General features: G+C 44.7%; 1 protein-coding gene across 4 annotated transcripts in view; it reads right to left on the bottom strand.

Annotated features, from left to right (window-relative positions):
* The window catches only part of LOC146349801 (multidrug resistance-associated protein 1-like), a 45846-nt gene extending 22821 nt beyond the window's left edge, over positions 1-23025 (bottom strand). For 3 of the 4 annotated variants that reach the window (XR_014789088.1, XR_014789089.1, XM_084843515.1), the window contains exons 1-13: positions 22880-23025; positions 19882-19943; positions 16581-16722; positions 14027-14181; positions 11173-11350; positions 10831-11085; positions 10004-10069; positions 8040-8177; positions 6559-6705; positions 4660-4744; positions 4490-4556; positions 1981-2107; positions 316-492 (exon numbers count right to left, since the gene is read on the bottom strand). Coding sequence is in view for 2 of the 4 variants with exons in the window: in XM_084843515.1 (XP_084699641.1) it covers positions 316-492; positions 1981-2107; positions 4490-4556; positions 4660-4744; positions 6559-6705; positions 8040-8177; positions 10004-10069; positions 10831-11085; positions 11173-11350; positions 14027-14181; positions 16581-16722; positions 19882-19943; positions 22880-22948 (1668 nt within the window). In the remaining 2 variants the exon portion in view is untranslated. The remainder of the gene's footprint in view (positions 1-315; positions 493-1980; positions 2108-4489; positions 4557-4659; positions 4745-6558; positions 6706-8039; positions 8178-10003; positions 10070-10830; positions 11086-11172; positions 11351-14026; positions 14182-16580; positions 16723-19881; positions 19944-22879) is intronic. The other variant, XM_084843516.1, reaches the window with a different exon arrangement.
* Between the last annotated feature and the right edge of the window lie 4367 nt (positions 23026-27392).

Below are 27392 nucleotides of genomic sequence, written 5' to 3'. Positions count from 1 at the left end.
ATTGAAAGAACAAACAGTAGTTTCTTCAGTTTCCTGCCAGACAAACCCTGAGAAGGGTTACAAACCATGGGTTAAATAAACCGTGTGTTACCATTATGTGCAGACCAGGTCACTGTGTTGCAAAGGCTACTAGTGTGTAGTTTCAGCTCAGCCGAGAACAAACAAACACCACCACATGGTTCTGAAGAACACTATTTGAAAACTACTTGGGATAGATCCCTAATACAACCCAATTGTCCTTCTGCTACTTTTAAAGCTGAATACCCAGAAGACATTTAAATGCCTTACTCTGCATACTTGGGAGTCTTCACTTACCCTTTCTCCAATTTCTGTTTGATCCCCAACTGGTAATTGCTCCAAGTCTGGCAACAAAGCACAGGCCTCCAAAACCCTTTCGTAATAGTGCTTGTTCAGTCTGGAGCCAAAGAGAATGTTTTCTTGCAAAGTGGAATTCTGTATCCAGGCTTGCTGGGACACATAAGCAACTGAACCCTGAAGGAAGGAAACACACACTGAAGTGTACAAACTTCTGAGCAGGATGAGATTGCAGGAGCAGAGTGTATTAATGTTAACTCTGAAATACATTTGGGACCCAATTCAGTCCTATCTTGGGCTTGGCGCTTGCACAAAGATGGCGTAACTGAACTCTCTTTTCCCCTTTGGGAGCACATACTTCGGTATCATACACATGCTGCAGGTGAGTGGAGACAGGAAAGCCGGGCACGTATATGAGAGGCATGAGCTATCATTTCATTCCCTGTAATGGTGTCAGGGCTGGGCTGTGGGCATCAGTCTGATGTAAGCCAGGAGCCTGGAATCAGAAGCTGTGGGAAAAGCTAGGAGGCAGGACAAAAGGACAAACCAGGAGGCAGGACCAGGAAATGGCCAAGGATACAGGAACATGTAAGTAGGGATGTACAGATCTTGTAAAGTTTGTTCTGTGTCCACTTCACAGATTGTCAAGTGCCTTTCGTTCCATCTGCTCATTGACAGAATTGGATTTTTTCCAGTTTCCCAAATTTGCGCTTGCACAAATCTCTCCAAAAATGTGCATGTTCACGTTTTGCCTATGGGGGAAATGTGCATTTTCATCTGGTGATTTTTTATTTTATGTATTTTTATTTTATTTTATGTATTTTTCTACGACTAAATGTGTGTTAAATTCCAGAAAGTAAAAAAAAAAAGGGTCCACAAGTCTGTGGAATCCGTGTGATCTGGGAAAACCCGGTCTGCTGTGGAATCTGTGGGCTGAAATCTAAACTCATTTGATTCTGTTGCAGATTTCTCCGACATCCCTACGTGTGAGTGCTCAAGAAGACTGAGCTGCTCAAGCAATGCTCAGATGGAACAGGAGCCCTTTATACTCTTCCCTTACCAGAAAGATCCAGTGGCCAGCATGAGTGGGTGGAATCAGTCCAGGGTTCGAAGGTACTTGGCTGAGACGGCTACCACCTGCACTTCAGTGGTTCACCACACAGGGGAGCTACACAGAAACCCAGGAGCTCCTGATAAATGGCCTGGGATGCTGCAGGCACTTAGGGGGGTGGTGGTGGTGGTGGTGGTGGTGGTGGTGAAGAGGGTTCCTTTCTGCCCAATGGGGATCTGTCTCTGCGCAGGTGCCATGTCCACAGTAGGACTGGCTCAAGCCCATATTAAATTAGAGCAGCCTTCCCCAGACAGGTGCCTGCCAGATGTGTTGGAATGCTACTGATGGAAGGTGCAGTCCAACACATCTGGAGGGGCCCCAGGTGGGGAAGGCTGCTTTAGAGAAACAATAAAGCTCTGAAGGATTGGGTATAATCCCTAGAAAGAAAATAACCCTGCAAAGGCCTTACTCTGCAAACTGCTAAAAAAAAAAAAAAGCAATATGAAAATGCAGTAGCTTTTCAAAGGCTCCACTAAGCAGAGAAATACACTTTCAACGTCAGGAAACATATCCGTAAATGAAAATAATTTGAAACCCAAGCAAATCCACTGTACTTTTCTCTGGGCAGTTCCTTCCATTTTTTCCATTTCTCCAAGAATGGCAGAAAGCAGAGAAGATTTTCCTGCTCCAACTTGGCCAACGACAGCAACCAAGCAACCTTCTGGAATCTCTAGGGTCAGTCTAGAAATATTTAAGGAAACAAACACCAAATGTATCTGCTACTCAAACACATACACAAAAATAGATCTCCTTAGTAGTTGTTCCAAAGAATAATGTTCCTTACTCAACAGTCACAGCCTTCCTGCTTGTACTTCCTGATCACCTGGGTTGCAAAAGGTGTCCCACCCACCATGGCAAACAGTTGCTTTCAGGGTTATCCCTCCCCAGGACATTCCCTCAGGCATTTTTCTATCATGGCTAGGAGCCACCTTCAATTCCTCCCAGATGACACTCCCAAGCAACCGCATTTTACCTGACATGCTCCCTTCCTCATCTTGTTGAAGTTTGCTTCACTCATATAAATCAAGTTGAGCAACGGCTACAGGTACTGGCTCTAGTATGAAATGTTGGGCAAAGGAGCTTTCATGGACTACCGGCCAAGTGTCTCCCACCTCCTGAAACACTTATCTTGGGCACATTTACTGGGTATAGGGAACTCTGCCATGCCCCCTCTTTAATGAGCTTCCACCACGCGTTAAAAATGTGGTTGTTCAGGCAGGCATTTGGGGTAGGTTAGGGTATTTTTAGAAATATGATGTTTTTATGGTAAATTTAAACATTTTGTTTTAAACTGTTTTATTATACAGTCTGTACGTCGCCCAGAGTGGCTGGGTGACCAGCCAGATGGGTGATTAATAAATTTAATAAATAAAAAATAGAGAGAGGGATATAAAATTATGCATGGTGTAGACAGCATGTGGATAGGGAGAACTTTTTCTCCCTCTCCCATAATACTAGAACCTGGGGTCATCCCATGAAGCTGACTGGTGGGAGATTCAGGATAGATAAAAGGAAGCACTCCTTTGCAGAGTACATAGTTAAACTATGGAATTCACTACCACGGGATGTACTAATGGCCACCCATTTGGATGGCTTTAAAAGGGGGTTGGACAAATTCCTGGAGGAAAAGGCTATCAATGGCTAGTAGTCCTGATGGCTATATATTACCTCCAATATCAGAGGCAGTATGCATATGTACACTAGTTGCTGGGGCACTTGGGCAGGAGGGTGCTGTTGCACTCATGTCCTACTTGTGGGTTTCCCAGAGGCAGCTGGTTGGCGCTGTGTGAACAGAATGCTGGACTAGATGTCTGATCCAGCATGGCTTATGTTCCTATATTTTTTAAGTGAAGTCCTGAGCCAAGCCTCTATTAAACCTTGGTCAATGTTTTCTGTTTTAACTCAAAGAAATGTTTTATCATAGCACTTACACAGAAACTGACAGTGCCATATGTGTAAGTGCATGTAGATACCTACAGAAAACTACTGTTAGGAGGCGGGGGGAAGCACAGCTCAGATCTTACTTGTCCTCAAGCAGGATGGAAGCTAAGCACCTGCTTTTCTCCTCCTGTGGGAGCTTAGCTTTCACACTGTTTGATAACCAGCAGATTCAGAGTGAAGACAATCTCTTGGCCAATGTCCCATTTCCACAATACATAATCATCTGTATTGGATGCCACAACCACCTTCACCGTTGCTTGCAGATCAGGGATGGGGAACATGTGGTCCTCCACATGTTCTTGGACTGCAGCTCCCATCACTTTTCATCACTGGCTATGCTGGCTAGGGCTGATGGGAGTTGCAGTCCAAAATCACCAGGAGGGTCACACGTTCCCCACCACTGGAGTAGAGCCTGAAAGATGCAGAGATCCCAGCAGTCATGTCACTTGGGGTTGTGTCTTTTTCTGATCTTCAAAAAAAATTGCCCTCTTAAAGGCTTCTTCCCTTCCCACCTCAGATTTTTCATCAGATGCATGGAAACCGGTTTTTCATTTGAGTGCTCAACCTGGCATCCAGGACATTGCCCTTAGTGCAACCTTCCCCAAAGTGGTGCCCTCCAGATGTTTTGGACCTGGCTTGAGCCCCAGCCAGGATGGCAAAAGCCAGTCCAAAACATCTGGAAGACACCATGCTGGGGAAGGCTGTCTTAGGACGCAATCCTATGGGGATAGTCAGCCTCCTCCAAACTCAAAGGCAGGCGGAGCAGGGAGGGGATCTTCTCCTCCGTGCTCTGGCCACCCTGCATTTGCGGCTAGACAGCTGATTTTGGCTGTCTAGCCCGGGCACGTCGGGGGGTGGGGAGGCTGCATGGTGCATCGGAAGTGTCGTAACAATGCCTCCGTGGTCTCCTCCCCTCCCCGCCTCTGGGAACGCTCCCTTTTCTCCCGCTCCGCACTTACAAACGCAGAGATGGGGACAAGCCATGCTGCCTGGAGCTTGGTTCCCAGAAACCGAAAAATCCTATGGCCTCCTAGATTCTGTCTAGAGGGCATAAGATTGCTCCCTTAGTGGATGAAAATGGCATTTGCACGCTAGATTGTAAATATAATTTGTGTTTCTTACTTATTTAAAGTCGGGGGTCCAATCTTCTCCCAGTGGAAAGAGGCATTAAGAAATCTAACTGCATGATCTTGAGGTCCAGAAACAAAACAAGTGCAGTTAACAGAAGCAGGCTCTCCAGCTCAAGTTCCCAATTGTTCTTCATAGAACTAAAAAGGTTTTGATAAGCTTACCTCCACTGTAGTCTGTGTTCATGTTTTGAGGGTCAAGGTCTTCAGAAGACAGAAAACCCACTAAACGACCCAAAGAAACTTTTGTCTGAAAAAAAAAATGGATACATACTTACCAATTTAGATTCTTAAAATGATTACAGGCAAGGGGAGCCCACTTCCTCCACACATTGTTTTCCATTCCCAAAACCAGTGAGACCTCTACTGGTTACGATTAGAAGAGTCTGAGGTTGAAAACACAGCTAAATGCTTCGGATTACAACTTCCAGGATTCCTGACCAGTGGCCACACTGGCTGGGAATTATGGGAGATCCAGTCCAAGACATGTGGAAGGCACCATATTGTGGAAGGCTGTATGACACTGTCACCGGTTAAAAATGTTCCCTACACTCTCCTTTAGCCACACAGGGAGCTAGTTTTCTGGAGAGCCCTACACCCTGCTTCTTTGCATTGAGTAGTCATCTGTTTTCACCATGAACCTGATTTAATAGTTCATTGCTGGTGGAACAGGCAGCCTGCACCATTGCTGGCTATGGAAGGTAAAGGCACCACGATTGCACAAGCCAGCTTTCCCCAACCTGGTGCCCTCCAGATGTTTTGGATTCCAATTCACATCAGCTCCAACCAGCATGGCCAATGGTCAGGAATGCTGGGAGTTGTAGCCTAAATCATCTGGAGGGTGCAAGGTTGGGGGAAGCTGGCATAAGCTATACCACGGCAACTGGAAAGCATAGTGGTTATTTGTTTGTTCATAATGTGGCCCTTGGACCCTCCAAAAGCCCCTCATGGCAGTTTACGACAGTATAAAAGCTGGAGGGCATTAAAACAAGACAATAAGACAAATCCACAGACAATTACCATAAGTCAAAAGGCTTCCAGAATCAGGAAGTCTTAACTGCCTACCTAAAAGTAGTTAACAGAGGGGCCAATTCAACCTCTCTTGGGATGGAATTCCAAAATCAGCGGTGACGCACTTGCTATTACTGGACTCTCATGCTGGAGCCCTTATCTTGAAGCAGGTCAATGATACCAGAATCCTAATGTATTACTTGTATGTGGTAATGGGGCGGTGGGTGGGAAGGGGTGACAATAAATTTTCAAGGGTTCATTCAACATGCTCACAAAATGGAGGTCTTAAGGCCAAGATAAACATGACAGTGGAAGACCTGTTTGTTTAAACTCAGGTCTGCTCCAATCACATATATAAAGTATGTGGTGTGTCGAAGTTCTAGAGCAAAAATGGCAATTGGTACTGATTTGCCTCCCTGCAGTCTGGTTTCCGCCCCACTGCCTGGCTGCTGTCCCCACCCTCAGCTCTGGTAGTGAAAGTGAGTTTCGATGGGGCAGAAACATTTGCACAGGGGGGATGGATGTGGGTGAGTGGCACGAGCTGCCCTCACCCACACACCCCTTTTGCTCTAAAAATTGGGGTCGTCCTAGTCCTGCTCTACATGCAACTGGGGCAGTCCTACGTAAAAACAAACAGTCCTTTTGCATCACATCTAGATGAACCTGGCTTTCAGGCGGGACTGTGAGGTTTATCTTACAAATAATTTTTGCTGCATAGGCTAGTCTTCCCCAACCTGATGCCCTCCAGATGTTTTGGACTTTGACTCTGATCAGCGCCAGCCAGCATAGCCAATGATCAGGAATGCTGGGAGCTGAAGTCCAAAACATCTGGAGGGCACCAGGTTGAGGGAAAGCTGGCAACGTTTTCATCAGCATATACTCTGAAAATCTTAAGCTACACAGAGATGGTTTTGAAAGAATAAACAGGCCCAAGCACTTTAGAAAAATCCCGTACAATATGAGCTGTGGTAAACATGGATAGATGTTAAACGTTAGCTAAAAGATGAAAACATGCACAAACTTAAAGATGAAGTGGCACAAACGTATGCTTACCTGAGCTACTGCAGAAATCACTGTGGGCAAATCGAACAAAGGCAGTCGTAAAATATTAAACAAAGAGATCGAAGTAAAAACTTTAGCTGCAGTTAAAACATTTTCTTCATCCAACAGAAAATAGACTCCAAATGTAGCCAGAGAGACCTTTAAGAGAAAGAAGTGATGATTTTCTTTCCCCATAGGTCAGAGCAGTTATTTCCAGTAGTACTGACTGAAAATCACTTCAGTTCAGCATTACTGACATTAAAAAGACACCAATTCAAAAGTTTTTCTTGGCAGAAAGTTCAGGGGGCGGGCGGCGGGGGGAAAAACAGACACACTCAATGACACAGATCTCCCAAGTGTCATTTTACTTAAATTTTGCTTACTTACAAGTGAAATTTTAAGATCTTGGCATTCAGACAGTTTATAAATAATGCCTGGTTCCGGACCATCCGCTATGCAAAGGATGTTGCTTCAGAGGCAGCCGAAGCCAAAATACGTGACCAGCGTGCAAGGCTGAAAGGAACTTGTGTGTTCAAAAGTAGCAATACCTTGGAACAGGGGTGGGCAACTTCATATGCTCCGGGGGAGTTCACAGGGCACCACCAAAAAAAGGAAAGAGCAAAAAAGATATTCCTGCATTGCCGCCAAAATTCAGTTGCAAACCACTCCGTAGCACTATACAGCACTACCAGGGTTACATTTGCTTGTTTCCAAGCTAAATTTAACCCTATTGATGTTCTGCAGCCACTAGGGACACCTTTATTTGTAAAACAAAAATAATCAGGTGGCAGAGGAGGGTGGTGGGGGCCACACAGGGGGAAGCAGGCAGTCCGTGGGCCACGTGCTGTCCAACCCTACCCTAGAATAATTACATTACAACTGGCATTACATTGCATGCATTATAATTAGGCATATAAAAGACACATCGGCTTGGATCCTAAGTTGCTCCTCCATTCATATAACAGGTGAGGGTGTCTGCCAACTTCCCCCTCCATCTTCAGTCCCTACCACCATATCTCACAGCATTCTCAAGGACAAGCAACCCCCAGGAGATTCTCAGGGGGATGCAGAGGAAAGGGGAGGCAGGAGAGCTCTCGACCATTAACATGAACTCTGTTCTACTCATGGAAGGAAAATAAGGATCCAAGCTATGGTCTCCCAAACTTCTCCTAAAACCTTAGCCAATCCTGTTCCATTTCCATATGTCTTCTTCAGCACTTCCCCACTCAAAACCTTTACTGCGTTATGGCATCAATTAAAAAAATTAGCATGAAAACAAAATCCCATGCTCAACGTAATCAGGAAATAAAGTTTAAACAAATTGGTCCAGATGTTATTCTTTCTTTCTACACTGATGGTTTGTGCACCGGCAGGTGCTAAAACTCTGGATGTGTACAGTCAGTTCCACATGGTGGCAAAGCAGTTCTTTATCAACTGTGTTTCCATATGCCTAACAGAATACAGATACCCAACAGTTTCACATTAAAACACACCAGGAAAGGGATACAAGTCAATGTCAGCATGGAGAATGTTGTCAGGTATCCAGAGGATTTCAAAACGTCTATTTCACGCTCCCGAATTTCCACAATCTTTTTCTGATACGAAGGCTCCCATGCATATAGCTTGAGAATCTAAATGGAAAGTGATGTTTTGATACACCAGTGGCAGTTAGCAATATTCTGAAATACAACTCATGTTCAAACGTTTTGTATAGACAGATGGATTTTAAAAATTTAGGCAGCTAATCTTCTCCCCCTGCATGCATGTGAAGAGCAGGTGGTGTAGCATCTCCTCATAGGAACAAATGAAAAGCTATGCTGGATCAGACCAAGGGTCCATCTCATCCAACATTCTGTTCACTCAGTAGTCAACCAGCTGCCCGTGGGAAACAAGTAGGACAGGAGTGGAATGGCACCCTCTTGCTCATGTTCCCTAGAAACTGGTGCACACAGCCATACCACCTCTGATACTGGAGGAAGTATATAGCCATCAGGACTAGTAGCCACTGATAGACAAATTCATGAATGATAAGGCTAATCCCCTTTTAAAGCCATCCAAATTGGTGGCCATCAATATGCCTTATGGTAGCAAATTCCATAGTTTAACTATGTGCTGTGTGAAGAAGGACTTCCTTTTATTCGTCCTGAGTCTCCCACCAATCAGCTTCACTGGATGATCCCACGTTCTAGTATTATAGGACAGGGAGAAAAATGTCTCCCTATCCATTTGTCATAAGACCAAAGAAGAACCTTATTTTTGTAATCTATTGCTGTCAGACAATTTACCTCAACCAGATACCCTTCCATAATAACACATAAAGTCCACTCCTCCCCAGGCTCCTACAGAAGTAGGAGTTGATTATTTATTGGAAGCTGGATCAATCTAATAATCTACTATCAAGTCAGCTACAGATTCCCAAATAATCTGAACCTGAGTAATGAAAATGTGTCAGAAGTATATGAACTACTTCAAGCATATTTTAAAGAGCCCAGACTAGGTTATATAAGTGCAGGTGATCTTTCAAATAATCTAGTCCCAAGCTTTTTAGGGATTTAAAGGTGAGCACCAGCAATTAAAATTGGGCTTGGAAACTCAGTGGCAACCAGTGCAACTGGCACAGAACTGATGTTACATACTCTGATCAGCAAGCAACTGGTCAGTTGCATTTTGTACTGATTTTGAGAAAGGACCTCTAGCAAAAGGCTGCAAACACATCCGTCTGCAAGAGGAAAGCTCACCAAAACTCTATGGATAGTAGCCAACGTGGGCCTTGCACGGACAACCCAGGATTGCACCCCTTCCAGAAATGAGCATTTCTGCTCATTTCAGTGCTTGCCCCCAGAAGCGCTACATCGTGGCTGCGCGCGGTAGGGGCTGCCCGCATATGCACTGCTGGTGGTGGTCCTGGGCCGCCCATACAAGGCCCACATCGCATACTACCCATTGCTTCCATGGACAATTTTCTCAAACATCACTTTGCTTCCTGTAATTCTCTTTTAAAAGAATACACTTACTTTGTACCAGCTTGAGGTGGGCCACTTTTCTTGCGGCGTACCTTTTCATCAAAATAGCTGCTGCAATGTATTCCTACTCATATCGCTTGGCAGCTGCTGCTACAATTTATCTTGGAAACTTGCCAGCATGTTTGCCAACATTTTAAAGTAGGATAAAACATTCCATTAAAAAAGGGTTAGTGCATACATTTTGTAATTAAAAAAATACTACCCATTTCTTTTTGAAGAAAGCAAAACCATAAGCAGAATTTAATGGCGCTCCTTACTTAAGAAATTTGTGGAGATTGTATCAGCCTTCACTTGAAGAGAAGTTACAGAACAGTTAAGGTGACAACTGGTCCTTAAATGAAAGTCTGGGCTATCAATAATCTCTGACTCATACACCTTGTGTCCTCAGACATCTGATTAAATAACTACACAGATTCATTATCTATTTGTCTTACCTTTATTCCATGCAAGATTTCATTTAGGAGTTTAACTTGTTGATCACTATTCTTCATTTGACATTTCTGAATAAAAGAGTAAAGGCTGCATTTTTAAGCTGCATAACCCAAATATGCTATATTACAACTGATAAAGCTAACACAGTCACTAATTAGTGATTGTGTTAGCTTTCTCAGTTTAATGTGTACCTACACTGGTAGATGAGTTAGAACTTTATTTTAAAAAATAATAATTCCATAGCCATTATAAAAACAGACGTTTCAGTAGATACCATTTAGCAATGTTCATTCATTATGTTTCTATACCAACCAATAACCAAATCTCTGTGGGTGGTTTGCAACATGGCAAAATATAATAAACCGTTAATAAATAAAACATTTAAAACAATTTGAAAAAGTTAAAAACAATTAACTACCAGGACCCAATCAAAAACCAACATTAAAAACCCCTGTCAAATGCCTGGGAGTAAAAGAGAGTCTTAACCTGGTGCTGAAAAGATGAAAATGCTGGCACCAGGTAGCCTTCACTGGGGAGAGCATTCCATAATCTGGGGGCCACCACCAAGAAGGCCTTCTCACTTTTTCTCTTAGGTCAATCCATAGAATGATGAGCCTATGCCTGGTGTTTGCCAATGCCCACCTTCGACTTGCAACTCCCCATGCCACATTCCAAGCCTTTCTTTTGAGTTTCCCAAACTTTACAAGGCTTTTCAGTGGGCACAGAGAGGCTACAGTGGGGAACAGGAGGTGTTGGGATACAACCCATTCAGATTCAAATTACTGCCTCCACAGCAATTTACTACAGTACTTCAGCTGAAATTCCTCACCTTGAGTTGCTTCATTTTGGCTGCAACAAAAGCATTAATAGGTAAAATCAAAAGTAGCACACCAACACCCGCTAACACCGAAGGGCCCAGTTCTTGCCATAGGAAGAAGATGGTTAGCAGGATCTGGAAAGGGGCTGACCACAAGAGATTGAGGTTGATGGTCAGTTCCATAAGTTGCTGGATATCTGCTGACATCAAGTTAACTATTTCACCAGTTGTATATTTTTGTCGTGAAGAGCTGGATAAATTTAAGGCCTGCACCCAAAGGGGAGATAAATACAATGAATAATTTTGAAACATATTTTACAGTAGTCCCGCAATTGTGACATACAGCCGTAATACCTTTTTGTATACAAGGCCAACAACTGCAGTCTTAATTTTGACAGCGGTAAGCATGTTAAGACGTTGGTAAACCTGATGGATAAGTGTCTGAAGAACAACCACAACAAGAAGGGCAACTGCATACCCATAACCATTCCAGTATGAACCAGAATGATGCTCAAACTGTAGAATCATTTTTCTGCGAAGAAAAAAAAAAATTATGCCCATATTACTTCTCATTTTTAGAACAGTCCAATAAATTTTCATTAGATCTACTTGATCAAACAACTACCAAGACTCATATTCACTCTGCTTACATCAGCTTTCCCCAACTTGGTGCTCTCCAGATGGTTTGGACTACAACTCCCACCAATCCTGACCATTGGCTAGGGCTGATGGGAACTGAAGTTCAAAACATCTGGAGGGCACCAGGTTGGGGAAGGTGGCTTACAAGCCTACAGAAAGCAGCTATGTTCCTTCTATTCATATTTCCATTCAGCAGTTAAACAACGTTTACATCATTTCTCATTTCCTGTTTAGAAAGTACCAGAAAATTGCAGCTCTGTTTATAACAGAAGATGGCATCTAGAGGATGAAGGGTGGTAAGCACAAGATGCAAAGCTTCATCCAGACCCTGACCATTGGATGCCATGCCTGCATGGGTTTTACTGCATGGTTTTACTGTCTCCTGTGACTTAAGAAGAGATGAAGGGCAAACAGGTTATAGTTTGTTCTCCTGGTTCCAGTCGCCATGTCCATGGGTATCTAACATCCTCTGAACTCCTGGGACATGGCCTGTGTGAACTGCAATATTCCAACTTGAACGTGGAGCCTCCCTCGGCTGCAGGCAATGCTAAGATGCAGCTGTGCTCTAAGAAAGCTTAGGGCACAATCCTATGGCCACTAGTCAGCAGCTATATGGCTATAGGACAGGTTAGTTCCCGGGAACCGACCTTGGAGCCTGCATTCCGAGGTCGGTTCTCTGAGAATGAACCTCCACCCCCTCCAACGCTGCCTCTTAGGCAGTGCAGATCGGCCCCGTGCCTTGCACTCGTGTGGAGCAGCGAAAACGGGGCATTTCTGGGGTAGGCACTTCAGGGCAGGCTGAAGTGCCATTCCAATGCTTCCTATGCGCCGTACGCCCCCCTGCTCCGACTATCTAGCTGTGAATGCAGGGTGGCTGAAGTGTGGAGGGGACGATCCCCGCTGTGCATCTCCTGCCCTGCACTGGATAGGCAGTCGCCTCCGAGTTCGGAGGCAGCTGCCTATCCTGATAGGATTGAGCCCTCTGTTTATGTACAGGGGATGAGCATGGGCTTAGCATACAGGGAGGCACAGGGTCCACTGCACAGAGATGTGCTTCAAACAGCAACATTGTAGCAGAAGAAAATCTGCATGTTGGATGCAGATTCCAGAATGCACTTGACCTCTGGTGCACTTGCACACACACAACCTCTAACCCATGCACTTCATGTGCCACTGGTAAGGGCAGAATCATGCCTAAATTTAATTGTGAAAATAGCAGCGGCTATAAGGGCTGCACTGTTTAATTGCTGAATCAATTACAAACTTTTAATCGGGAAAAAGGTGTCTGTAATTAATTGGGCAGCAGATTCTTTTTAATTATTATTAATACAAGTACAAAACTACAAATGACAGGTACAATCTTAAAACAGAATTCCCCTGGTGTAAAGCACTTCTGCTCATGCAAGGTAGGGCATCTGATTTTCACCCATTCCCCCTGCCCACTTCGGCTCACCCTCCACTCCTCCCTAAACCGCTCCCAAGGGCTGGTATATGATGCAACAGCTGCAGTAGGTGGGGGTGATGGGCCAAAGTTGGGTGTTCCACCTTGCACAAGCAGAAACTTTCTGCAAGCACAAAGCCACCATTGGCTACAGCGCATAATAGTCACTTAAAATTAATCTACAAACCACATCTTATAGACATAAGCATTTCGTGGCAGTGTCCAAGATGAGAAGTCCGGGTTAATCTGCTATGCCTCAAACACAATAACCATGTTTGGGCATCGCACTAAACCGTAGTTTAGCATGACAGTAAGAAGCTGCAGCAAGCCTTGGGCTTGAACACTCCTGTTACCCTCTCCTCCTCCAGCACTTTCACTTCTGATTAACCACAGTTAATGTTGTAGAGTGTAACCCTAAACTATAGTTAATGTTAACTATAGTTTGTTTAAACAAGCCAGCGTCATAACCCATGGCTTGTCAGTTTGGACAGCACAACAAATTACTGACCTAAAGCAGAAGTGAACAGTTCTGTAACTCCTGCTGGCAGCACCAGAGGAAAAGGGGGGGAATGCGTGAGCCCAAGGCTTGCTATGGCTTTTTCTTATCATGTTAAACAGTGGTTTAGGATGATGTCCAAACCGAGCCAGTACTTAAGCTACATACCTGTCCTCAACAGAAATCAACAAGGCAATATCGTAATAGTATGGTAATCAAATAGCCAGCAGAGGTCAGGCTCTGTAGCCAATGTACAATCACTTGAGATGCTAGCTCAGGCACTGTTGCTGTGCGCTATTGAGGACTCTTTGGAATAATTACATCTTCAGTTTTTCCAGGCCAATCACTAGGAAGCTTTAGAGTAGATTGTTTTTCTGCAAGCCATTAGCCAGATACAGGGTGATGAATAGTGCACTTCATTTTAATTACTTTTTCTCAGAGAACCGATACATCCTGCAACATACAGGTGTATTTGTGAAATTTTGCACTGAATGTCATCCATGCAAGATCTTCAGCAAGAACCCAAGGAATTGGGATCTGCCAGCCCAATATTATTTAAGATTTATATACCTTACAAGATACTTATATGTCTTACAAGGTATTGCATACATTAGGCAGATTTGTAAACTTACTTCATAATCTGTGGACTTGTAAAAGCTAACACATCAGCTGCAACTTTCAGAATAGTGACTTTGAGCAATAAAAATTTAAATGTTTGCCACAGTGGGGAAAGGAGTGATGGCTTTGGGGAAACTGGATTCTCTATTGCATCTTTATAAGCAGGAGCCTGTGGATTACATATAGGGAAGTCAGAAAAGACTGAAATAACGTTTGCCTATAACAAAAGAATATCAAACTAAAACAAAGAATGCCGAAAGATATTGTGACACGTTGTGCATTTATCACATCAGCATTTGTGTGCTTTTGTACCCATGCTAAGCACCAAGCTTCTAAAGGGACATCAAAGGATTCCTTCTTACCACCATGATGAAACACACCAAAGAAATACTCCTTTGTTGCAAAATCAGCAGAAGTACACACCCTATGTGCCTCTGTGTTATGCCAAATGTAACATACATTTTTTAAAAAAATCATGGTTCCAATGTGTGAAATACATCTGCCCCCCTTGAAGCCTGGTTTAATTGCAGTGATCAATTTATAATGTAGAATTTGTGTTCGTTTATCATTTTCCTACTCACGGACATAACAGTTTGGACTAATATGGTAGTGAGTGCCTTCCCAACCCACACACTAGGCTTGCCTGACTTATTTCTGGACTTGCTCAGTGTCCATACATGGACTTAACAGTTGCCTAGGGCTACCTTAAATACTATTACTGAACTCATTCTCTGCGTCTTGGTCCTTATCTAGCCAAAACAGCACCACCTACATACAAGAGAAAGATATCAGCAGATTTGTGGAACCCCAGGTTTTTCAGACGTACAAAAAAAATTAGGGAAAAAAACCTAAGGGAAGAACCACAAAACAGCCTAACAAAGACTAAGCATGCTCAGTAGCCAAAGAACACCACATGTCTGTTGGTGGTAAAAAGCCCAGAAAACTGGGAGCACTTGAATGGAATGGACTATCCTGGGAATGGGCATGGCACAACCATGTGCAGCCTCAAGGCAACACAACGTTTATCTGAACTGCCCCTCCCTCCCTATTTCAGTAGTGAAACATATTGAAGGTGGCTGGAAGATTATTATATGTTCTTAGCAGACATACAATTAATACACCCACACTTTATTTTCATAATTATAAAAAAAGTTCTGAACATTTTAAAAAGGCTTTTACAATATGGCTGATGTCAATAGATCTAGAAATATGTTATTACACTGTATTAGGAGTGGGAAACTTGTAGCCCTTCAGTTGCTTTGGCCTACAATTGCCATCAGCCCTAGGCAGCATACCCAATGGTGAGGGATCATTGGAGTTGTGGACCAAAACAAGTAGACAGCCAGAAGTTGCCTACTTCTGTACTATATGAAGGGACAGAGCTGTTACAGGGATCAGGTCTTTGATCAGTGCCCCTTCTGGGTGGTTTGCCACTGTTGTGGATTAGCTGCTTCTGTTACAAATCCGTCTTTAAGCTCTTCCTGTTGATATAAAGAAATAATTTTTAAGATGTCACTGCAAGTAACACAAGCTCCACTAGACAGTTTTAAGAGGGTATGGTGAGTACCTGCAAAAGGTGCTTGTGCCATCATTCCTTCACAGGTAAACCTGGGATTAAGACTCACTGAAATCAACGAGAATTGCATCTGTGTAACCATGTTTAGGGTTGTGTTGCCCAACGTTTACATTTTTACCTTTTCACTATATATACATCTTGATTTTTTTTTAAAAGCTAGTTAAGCAGGTTGATGTTTTTCAACACTGCAGAACGAATTGCAGCAGCAACTCCACATTTACATTCAATTCTCATTTCTGCCCCAATGCAAATACTCGTAAAGGAGCATTTGTGGAAGAATTTTGTACTACTCAAGTACATGTAGGAACCATCTTTCTCTGAGTGCATGCCATGTGACTGGGGCCACATATGAATGCTCAAGCAGGCAGGGTGGATTGTACAGACTTTCCCGACCCGATTTGATCTCATCCACCTAGTTGCATCATTCAGACCGAATCACATGGGATGCACGCACTACAGACTCCCAAGCAACTCTGCTAGGTTTAAAAGGACATCTGTGTTGTGTTTCATAGACTATGAGGCAATCGTGTGGATGGCCTGACCTACAGTCAGCTGACCTACTCCAGAAACATCATGTGGGTAGTCTTTGGGTAGTCATGTGGCAGGGCTGGAGAGGGGATATACAAACTGCTGTGAAAGCAGCCTTGGGCCAGGGAGGACTTCAGCGTTTAGTTAAAGGAAGAAGGAAATCCCAGGGAGGTAGCTAAACTCCAGAGGCCCTTGGCTGAACAGCTGCCTACTAAAGAAATTAGGCTTTTGGGCAGGGAAATCTTTGGGGCAAGCAACACAGAGACATTACAATCTAAAGAGACAGACTGGGAGGAGAAAAGAGAAGCACTGAGGTAAAAAGAAGAAGCGTATCCGTGGTCACACAGGAATTCTTAGGAGATAAAAAATGATTCTAGTTTTCTCAAGGCCCCGTTTATAAATCTAACCTCTGGAAACACATGCCTTCCTACATGGAGATTTGTATTTATTTTCATCAGAATTACCTGTATGTCCTTGGTTGACTTAAAAAATTCTTTTTTCCACTGCTTTTCAAAATCTGGACATACAACATAGGCTGAATCACTTTTGTTTAGCTCAAACAGGTCATCCCTTTCCAATGGTTTCTTATAGCCTGAAGTTATAACTCTGTAAAGGAAAAAAAAAAAAAAAGTTAATTACAGAACAATACAAAGGCAAAACAATAACACCACATATAGTAGAAAATCCAGATTTTTATTCCACAAAACTTCTCTTATGAATCTAACACTATGGGATCAGCAAAGTAAAGTGACTGTGGGGTGAAAAACCCAAGCTCATATTATACTTCCATAACCACCAAAGCAAACAGAGTTGTATACTTTACTCTCATTTGTTCTGTGAAAAGTTGTGTATGTTTAGACAGAAAAAAAGTCCTACAACTCCCCAAATTCCCCAGCCAGCCTAAGGGGGGGGGGGGCAAGATCCCAAGAATCATGAAGCTGTGAACAAAGGGGGGCTCTAAACCCGTTTTTCTCAAACCACAGTGCCCCATAACAGATGACAAAATGCTTTTGAAAATGAGAAGCATTTCAAAAATAGTCTATCATGGTGGTCAGTTAGTCAAAGAACAATGTGAATAATTTAAATTTCCCTGGGCTAAAGCACAAGATCCTGGTATATGCCCAAGCAGGTATCCTAGCCAAGGTGAGTCCTTGGATCCTAGCCAGGTTGAGAAAAAAAGTCCTACAACTCCCAGCATGCCCCAGCCAGAAAAAGTATTGTATGACTTTTTCTATCTAAACATGCATAGGATTGCACCCAAAATGGCTGTAGTGGGGGAGCCTTCTCTGCAAATGTAGGCTCCTCACATGATTTAGAACCTGCTACAGATGTCTGCCCTCCAACTTGTGGACAGTGACAGAGGGGGCTGGGGGGAGCTAGCACACTTGTCCTCGCTTTCCCTCATGCAGTTCTAGTCATGTGGAGGATTAGAACACCCCCAGAGGGCTTCTTTGTCTGTGGAATGTTAGAATGTACACTCGGTTGCATGGGCCTGGTCCATTGGCAGGACACAATACAACAGCATGCTTTGCAATTATGCAGGAAAATAAGAACTGGGACAAAACGTGCTCCAACAGCCCCCCCAGCCAGATGTTCTACACTATGAGTATTAACAGCTGGATCATTCATTTCAACTTATGAAAATGTGCATGTTGTATTCTTCCCACATGAAGCAGAACACGAGTGTTCCACTGCGAGGGAAGCACAAAACATAAGCCCAAATGACAACAGTTGGGAAGGAGGTGACAAGATGGCTCTCAGGCAGAAGAAAAGCCAGAGGGAAGTGCCTAAGACGTGGGTGGGGGGAATCCTAAAATAACCTATTCAGGGTGCAACAATCAAGATTACCATGTGACCAGTCTCACAACAGAGATATCTGCCAGGATCAGGAAGAAACTGGATGTTCTTCCCGTAAACCAGGGATCCAGAACGTCTTTCAACCCAAGGGCCACATTCCATTTCAGGGAAGCTCTCAGGGGCCGCATTCCAATGGTGGGGAGGGCCAAAGGCAAAAAGGGTGGAGCCAAAACTACCAGCATATTTTAGAGTTTAAGGGCATAATCCTACACTTGTTTAGACAGAAAAAAGCCCTACAACTCCCAGCATTCCCCAGCCAGCATGGGTGGCTGGGGATGCTGGGAACTGTAGGACTTTTTTCTGTCTAAAAGTGCATAGAATTGTGCCCTAAACCTCTTACTACCAGTAACTAACCCTTAGGAGAAGCATTTCAAACTTTCAAAATGCGGGAGAAAAACTGCACAAAAGCCGGAAAACCACCAAGCTATCAGTGGTTGGGGGAGAGGGGAGGGGCCAAGAGAAGGGGTGTGGCCATTTGGGGTTTGGCTCTTGGGCCTCAGGTTCTGCAGGCCTGCTGTAAACAACAGTTGGAAACAGTGGACAAAACAGGCAGAGCTGGAAATGAGAAACACTGAGGCCTGAAGAAAAGGAAGCCCCTTAAAAAGAAGTGACATGTTGATCAGCTGATCACAAAACCATTATTTGGTCAACCTACAGACCAGCATTATCTCTTTCAGACCTTATAAAATGGACTTCAGTCCTCACCCATATGTATACAGGTGCAAGCACCTTTGATTCCAGAGAGACACAAATACACACCATTACATGCAGGTTTGCAGCTGATATTAATATCACATTCTCTGCCACACATTTACAGGCATGATTGTTCTTTTTTATCTCATCAGTTCTAAAACAAGCCTGCGGCTCAAAACATACAAACAGTGAGTAATGCTCATGGGTATTTAACCTAAGTGACTCAGTGATGGCTGACTCATCAAACTAGATTTGACTTTTCAACTTCTATAAGAGGTTTTAACAATTTTAAAGACATTAATTGTAGAATGAGAAGACGTTCTGGGAGAGAAAGCAGACAAGTATGATTCACTTATTTAAATGCTGGTCACTTCACTATGCTAAATATTGACTCAATCTAATTTCAGATACTACACTGGGCATGTGCTATAAATATTGGAAGAACCATGAGAACACCAAACATCCAGAGGCTTGACAAAGGAACCTATGATTACGATAGCTATACTTCCTCCTACATCTAGGCCAGAGAGACAAAACATGGCCGATGTGGAGATGTATTTGCTGCCTCTTCAAGGACAGAGAACATTCCCAAATATGCTTTCCCAGGGCTCACTTCATGGAGAAGATGTTGCTTGGAGTGATGTTCTGGTGCACTGTCATATTTTCATCTCCACACTCCTATGAGCCCAGGACCAGCCCAAGACATTTCCCTGCCTGAGGCAGACAAGATGGCACCTCCCCACTTTCCATCTAGAAAAGCTGACCAGACTGGCAGTTGAATCTTACTTCAACACTTAAATCTTACTTCAATAGGACAGTGCCAAAGGGGTGCAAGACAGGCTGCGTGGCGCCCACAGCTCTGTTCTCACTGGGCCACTGTACCCTGTTTCTCAGTACCTACCGCTTTATGCAGCTGCCTCACTGTGCCTAATGGTAAAGCCAGCCCTGAGAATAAGCAGAAAAAGGAGCAAAATATCTATGTGGCTTGGGAAATCTGATTCTCCTGCTTGTTATTACCAAACCTCTAAACCTAGTACATCTGTGTGCTTATGTATATTCGTTTCAGAACATGTGTGATAAAAAAAATAACCTTTAATAAATTGAAGGCTTAAAAAAACGTTCCTATCTTCTCAGATTCTGGTTAAGCTTGATTTACCTAAAACTTTTCTATGGATTTTTTTTTTTTTTTTTACAGAACATGTATAGCTTTTATACCTGCTGAACCAGGAATATGTTATCTTGCTGAGAAAGGATGCACTTTCTTCAGGGCTGCATTTCTGTAGAAAAACAAACAAACAAACAAATCTAGACCAAAGATCTTTCTCAGTCATTAGCCTATATAAAAAATAAAAAATGTGAAATTTAGCACATCTAAATGTTTGCTATTGGATGCATGTCAAGTAAAATTTGCACACACTCTTCTAATTTGCATATTATTATTACTATTATTACACCATCAAACTGCATGGCACCTTTACCGAGTGCACCTGTCTAGATTCCCTGTTGTCTCATGTACATCTAAAAAGACATACATGAATATGTGTACAATAAGGACTTAAAGAACATTGCCACAACTGAGTTGAGTGGTTCCAACCAGGTTCAGCAATGATTTTGGTCAGGTTCTTGTCACAGGACAGACAGGCCTGCTAATTTTATAATGAATCCTAAAGATGATTAGGACAGGCAAAAGTAGAAATGACTTATGCAGAAAGCAAGGAGGCTAAAAGACACAGGAACATATTTCAAATTCTGTGACAAGAATGGCTTCCAAGGTCTTATTCACATGCTACAATGTTGATAATTATACCCTGAACAATCCCCATCCCCAGCTAAAATATGTCTTTAGACACAGACACACAGGCCACACAGATTTGGCTTGCTAGTTCAAATCAATATATAAAACCAGGGAAATCAAATACACTGCCAAAGCCACCGTGGCCATAGTCCATCCACTGACCCAAGTACTCTTTTACATTTATGGTATACATCTTTTTCCTAGAAATTTGGTGAGGTTTGCTCTTAATTCCCGATTTCTTCAACTTTCCAATTCTGTTCCTTGCTTGGCCATCTGTCTTCGGCAGGCATCCATCCCTTGGGTGTTTGCTTAAGAGCTCCACTACTTCAGAGGGGATCAGGGGGCATAGTTCAGTGGTAGAGTACATGGTTTGCATGGTTCAATCCCTACCATCGCCAGATAGATTTGGGAAAGATTCCTGTGTGAAACTCTGAGAGGTGCTGCCAGTCAGTGTAGACAATACTGAGCTGGACAGATTAATGTTTTGACTCAGTATAGGGCAGCTTCCTATGTTCCTGTTTGGGATGGTAAAACCAAAGAACTCAAGGAGGACCTTGCCAAACCGCATACATTGGCAAAAAAGGGCAAATAAGATTCAGTGTACACGATGCAATGTGATGCACATTGGGCTTAAAAAACCCTATTAACTTCACATATACTTTTATGGAACCTGAACAATTCTTAACTAAGGGTGCAATCCTATATTCCCTTCCCTGGGAAAACAGTGGGGCTTACGTCTGAGTAGACATACATAGGATGGCACTGTAAGTTATTTCTCAGGGCACGCTAAGTGATACTGTATTACATAGTTTTGGAATTAATGGTCTAGATTATACATTTTTAAAAAAGAATGAAGAGTCTTGTGGCATCTTAAAGACTAACACATTTATTCTGGCACAAGCTTTCATGGACACTGTCCACTTCATCAGATGCATAAAATGTTAACCTCACATTGGAAGGACATTCTGCATTCAACACACTTTGACAACACAGTTTACCTCTCCCCAGCATGTGTATATAAATCTGACAATTCAAGGTTAACACTTCAGATGTCTGATGAAGTGGACAGTATCCATGAAAGCTTATACCAAAATAAATTGATTTATATTTTAAAGTGCCACAAGCCTCTTTGTTTTTTCTGCAACAAACTAACATGGCTACCCGTCTGGAAATTGTTAGTTTATAAAAAATTACTCTCATTCGCTTTCTATCCTTCTTTAATCCTCAGGCCTGGGTACAAATTGCACAAGAAAGACTCAAAGGCATATGTCCGAGTCTTGTTTTTTGTTCTTTTAACTTAAAAGCAGCCTTGAGTGGAGCACAAATTGGCTCTGGGCAGCAGTGCCAGGAGGGGGCATTCCACCCTTTTGTCCTGTGCCATTTTCTCCAAGTGAAACCTTCTCCTCCCTGCACCCCTTAGTTGTCTCCCTCTCTGCGGGGAGGGAAAGGGAAACAGGGGCAATACAGGTACCTGTCTTTTTTAGTCAGCATGGCTGATAGCTTGGGATGCATGCGTGTACACAGTACATACACAGTTTTAATCAGGAAAAAGGTGTGAGGCAAAGGGACTAAACACGTCGGGGAGCACTGCTCCCGCAATCCAATTCCCCCCCCCCGCGCTGCTTTTAAGTGGGTGTGTTTAATGCAAATATGATCTCAGCTATCCCATACAACATCCGTTTTAGCCCTCTGTGTCAAATGGGCCAGTGACCAACAGCGCATTCAATGGCATGCAGAGTGCATCATCCACTCCACCACCGACTCTCATGGCCCAGATAGGGAGCATTATGGAAGAACGGCTCCCACATCTGGGGGTGCGCCATCCAGGCAGTCAGCAGAACTAACCCTACTTCTGCAATTGAAATTCACGCCATCTTCTGTACAACGCATCTTTGTATTTATGGTGAGCTTTCAATGGTAATACTAAGGGATAACTTTAGAAAGCGAAGCGCATGCACATAACCGAAGCAGAAAGCCGCTTGGGATCTTGGTTCCTGCGTGGCTACGCTTGTTTGGACTGGGGCCAGGCCAGCCAAGGGCTGAGAAGCTCTGCTCCTTTTCCTGTGCCACCTTTGACCTCCCATCCGCTTCACCAGGAGGCAGCCTGCAGAAACCCGCAGCTCCAGCGCGGAACGCGTCCTGCGATCTAACCAGCCCCCGTGAATCCCCCTTCTCTTGGCGTCAGGGGATGATCTGATCCCACGCTTCCTTCCTGGAACGTAACTCAAGGAGAGCGCACCTCTGAACATATGCAAAGGCTACCGAGTAAACACGATTATATCCCACCCATCTGGGGCTGCGGGCAGGATTCCCACATTAACTAAACCCTCCCTCCTCCCTAAATCTGGGAGAAGAGAGCCCCCCACCCCGCATTTCTCTCTTTTTAAAGACAAACATTACCGCACTAGCGGCAATTACCTTCCGGCTGAAGGGCCGCAGGCGTTCGTAGGCGCCTCCCTGGACGCCCCGCGCTTCTCCACCCACCATGTCCGCGGCGCTTCCCGAAGGCGCCGCAGCAATGACCGGCGGCGGCTCCCTCCCCTGTTTTCAGCAGCCGCTTCCCTGGAGGCGCAGCCGCGGCGAGGCGGCGCTCCTCCGCGCGAAAGCTGAAGTCAGCCAATCCGGCGAGAGTCGGCAAAGCAGGGCGAGGCTCTTCCAGCCCCTGATAGTACTGAACGGGGAAAGCAGACGCGCCCGGGCTCACCCGCTACCCAAACGAAGCCCGGCTCGCCTTCCTGCTGTCGCGCCCGATGCCCTAGGCTCGAAGCCCGGCCTTGCCGCCAAGGGGTTGCTAGGGGCACATTACGGTGACGAGGAAACAGCTTCCCGGCCCAACTCTCTCAGGGCGCAAGCAGGCATTATTTTAAATATGGGTCCAGCAGCTTTCGTTTTTACTCCAGAGTAGGTGCAGGACTCCCAATCCCTACCTTAAAAGCTCCCGACTTTGCCACACTAGGGCCCCAATCCGGATCAGGGTCCCTGCAACTATTCTGCAATAAAAAAAAAATGGAAAAAGGCATAGCTGCTAGACACATAATGAAACAAAACTTAAAACCTAAAAAAAAAAAAAAAGCGTAATGTAGTGTAATCAAACATGAAACCAAAGTAAAAGCCAGCAGCAAAGCAAGAATCTTAAAACACAACAGCACATTAAAAAAAACTACAGAAAAGACTAAAAAGCCGGGCGGGGGGCAGTCTTCACTAGTTGCTGAAAAGGGCATAACTTAGGCACCAGGCGAGGCTCTCTCAGAAGTTCATTCCACAACTGGGGTGCCTTCACCGAAAAGGCCCTGTCCTTAGTAGCCACCCACTTCACCTCATTTGGTAGGGGCAAAGGGGATCCTCTGAGGATGACCGTAAGCTCCGGGCAGGAGACAATCCTTCTGGTAACCTGGTCCCAAGTCATTTAAAAGTTAATACCAGCACTTTGATTTAGGCCCATAAAGAGACTGGAAGTCAATACAGATCACAGAGCACTGGTGTAGCATGCTCATATCATCCACTCCTCATTGACAATCTCACTGTCCTATTGTAAACAAGCTGAAGATTCCGGACCATTTTCAAAGGCAGCCCCATGTATAACACATGCCAGACAAGAGGTTGTCAGGGCATGGATGACTCTAGCTAGATGATCTTTGTCCAGATAGGGCCATAGTTGATACATCAGCCTAAGCTGATAAAACGTGTTCTGTGCCACCCAGGCCACCTGTGCCTCTAGTGACAATGCTGGATCCAAGAGCACCCCCGACTATGAACCTGAGCCTTTAGGGAAGGGATCTCCAATCTTTTTGGTCCTGTGTGTGTGCTACTCACTCTGGCTTCTCTCTCGCGCTCCTCTCTTTCTCTCTCTCTGGGTCCTCTTTCCTTCCTTCCTTCCTTCCTTCCATCCATCCCCTCTCAATGACCAGGTTTGCATGATCACAGCGAGGGTGGCTGGCTGGGGTGGTTTACAAACCACCCAGCAGCCCCTAGAACAAGCCATGGCTTTCAGGGTGGTTTGTAAACCACCCCAGCCAGCCACTCTCACCAGATTCAGACATCAGGACAACCCATGCCCAGTGAGGCTAATTATGCTAATTGGGTGGCTCTCATCTGGCACACACAGGGAGGGAAAATAAGCAACTGCGGGTTATTTTCACCCTGTGATTGTGCAAACCTGCCCTCTGTCCCCTCCCTGGCTCCTTTCTCTATCTTGGGGGTCTGTCTGTCTCCCCCCCCCCCCACGGCTTGGTCTCTCTCTCTCTCTCTCTCTCTCCTGCCTTCCTTCGTTTCTCAGTCCCTCTGGCTCCTGTTTCTTTCTTTTCCGCCCCCGTCCCCCCTCCCCTCTCCTCCCCTCCCCTCCCCGGCTCCTCTTTCCCTCTTTCTTTCTCTCCCCCCATCTACATGCAAGCGAATGGAAGAATTTCTCCATCCATTTGCATGGGGTGAGAAAAAACCCCCTTGCTAAAAATCGGCTGTGGGGGGGAGCAGGCAAAGGTCACACTACACCAAAGATCCTGTTGTCCCAAGGGTCCTTGGTGGTGGGTGGACTTCACCCTCTACTCCAGCTGCTTTTTGGCAGGGGGGCTTTTTCCATTCCTATGGAATGGACTAATAATTCCATTGGCTTTAATAGGGATGGGGAAAGTATCCCCACCCCACCCCTGGCCAAAAATCAGCTGGGGTGTGTGTGTGTGTGTGTGTGTGTGTGTAGAAAGAGAGAGAGAGAGAGAGAAGGGTACCCCCCTGCTAAGGACCCTGTTTCCCCAGGAGACTTCGGTGTGTGTGTGTGTGTGGGGGTTGACCTTCACCCCTCCTTCAGCCATTTTTGGCAAGGAGGACTCCCCCCTCCCCTCTGCAAGTGTGTTTCCCCCCGGAAACCAAAGGTTTTCAACAGTTTTAATAAACACTTTTGATGTAGCCAGGATTCAGAAGGTATAATGCCTTGCTTCTTCCTGGGCTGATTTTCCTACAGAATAAGTGGGTTTTAAAAATGGCGCTTGGGAGCATATCCACCCTCCCATCCCAGCATTGTATGCTCTTTTCCAATACATTAGCACAATCTGGATGTGTTGGAATCTAGGCTATCATGAATGATATTGTAGGCTTCTGAATCTATCCCTGCAGGTTGACTGCCTCACACTTGCTGATCTTGCCGTTTTCCCTAGTTCCGTTTACAGATCACCAAGGTATCAGTGCAACCAATTCTAGGATATTGTGAATCAGATGGACTGATATCAGAAGACAACTACCAATGGGAGCTTTCCTTTCACTGCAAATAGCAGTGTGAGAGAATGGTGTCATCAGGATTGTGGGCGGTTAATTCCCTCCCCACCCCCAATGGTGGGTATTTTGATTAGCCATCAAAAACTGGGACCCCCCCGCACTATGTATGTGAAATACAATCATATATTTATTATCACATCTAGTTTAGCCTTAACCATTTTGTTGTGCACCAGCAAAGTTCTTCCTTCTAAGAGAATGTCATCAGTGACAGGGAGCCTGTTCAGATGTCATGCTAAGCCATGATGGTAAGGAGTTTTGAGTTAATCATGGTGGTTTAGCGTGTCGTCTGAATGGGAGTCAGACCCAACCTGGTGGTTTATTAAGCACGCACAAACTATGCTCATTAAGCACCTGCTGCTAGATGGTTAGTGGTGTTAACTGTGGCTTAGCATGATGTCTGAACAGGCCCTGTGGTCTGAACAGGCCCCATAAAAATGGAGCAGGTGGTTAGCAAGGATCTTGGCACACAGCAGAGAGGTCTTGTAGGCCAGTTTTACAAGGCAAGATAGCAAAAGCAAGTAAGCCATTGCCACAAACAAATGAGCCAAGATATGGCACCATAGGTTAGAAGTACTGTAATATCTTATTACTTGGATCCGCAAATGGGGATAATACACAGTGGCCCTGTTCAGACTCACAATGGGGAAAGGTGGTTATGCTAACCATGCTGCATGATGGTTACTGCTAACCACTGCTAGTGCTACTGCCACATGTGCAGGTAACCATGTTCCACATGGTTAGACTAACCATTCTCTAACCACCTTCCCTCCCGCAGAAACCTGCAGTCCTCCAGAGGGCGGCCATGCATCCCAGTGGCCTTTGCATTTGGGGCTGTTGGCCATTTTGGTGCTTGGCAATTCAGCAGGCCGCTGCTCCCTGTGCTGCAGCACATGGCCCCTGGGCATGTCCCATAGGACACACTGACAAGGTCTGAGATCTGTCTTTCCAGTTCTAGAGGTCTATAATCGCCGCTCATCACTGTAATCCGATGCCCCAATGTACAGCGCATTCAAGCGTCCCGTGGTGCAAACAGACACGGGCAGCCATTAGCAATCTGCTTCTGTCACTTCCACCGACCATTTATGCCACTGTAGGCACAGTGCCTCTGCAATGCTGCCTCTGCATTGTAACAGATGCCATCGCACATGGTGGCACCTGGCCTTGCCCATAGCAGTGGCAGGCCAGGGTACAAGTAGGCCATGAGCTGCAGCTTTATGCTCGCTTCTCCACTGGCATGCATTGGGTTGTTGCTGAGGGCGGCATATTGGAGTGCCTGCGGCAATGACATTATTTGCTGCGAGGCAGATCTTGATCATAGAGATCTGCCACTCAGGCATGAGTGGCTACTCCTTCTTTGGCTGCTCTTGCTGTGGAGCTATATGGAGCTCCATTAACCATGGAGGTTGTTCAGACATCATGCTATGCCATGGTAGAGCCCACTACCCATCTTGTAGCAAGTGGTTAGTGAGTGTAGTTAGTCTGTGGTTAATAAACCACCATGGTTGGGAAAAATGCTGTTCAGACATCACATTAAGCCATCATATCTAGCTCAAAAACACTAACCGTCATGGCTTAGCATGATGTCTGAAGAGGCCTACTACTGCTCAGTTTCCATCTACCGCGCTCTTTCTCTCTACTTTTAAGTTGAAAATGATGAACCTGCACT

This window comes from Heloderma suspectum, chromosome 3 (genome assembly GCF_057233095.1).
Source record: "Heloderma suspectum isolate Gila_16-S chromosome 3, 16-S_ref, whole genome shotgun sequence".
In the NCBI taxonomy this organism is placed as follows: domain Eukaryota; kingdom Metazoa; phylum Chordata; class Lepidosauria; order Squamata; family Helodermatidae; genus Heloderma; species Heloderma suspectum.
This window is presented reverse-complemented; position numbering and strand designations above follow the sequence as displayed.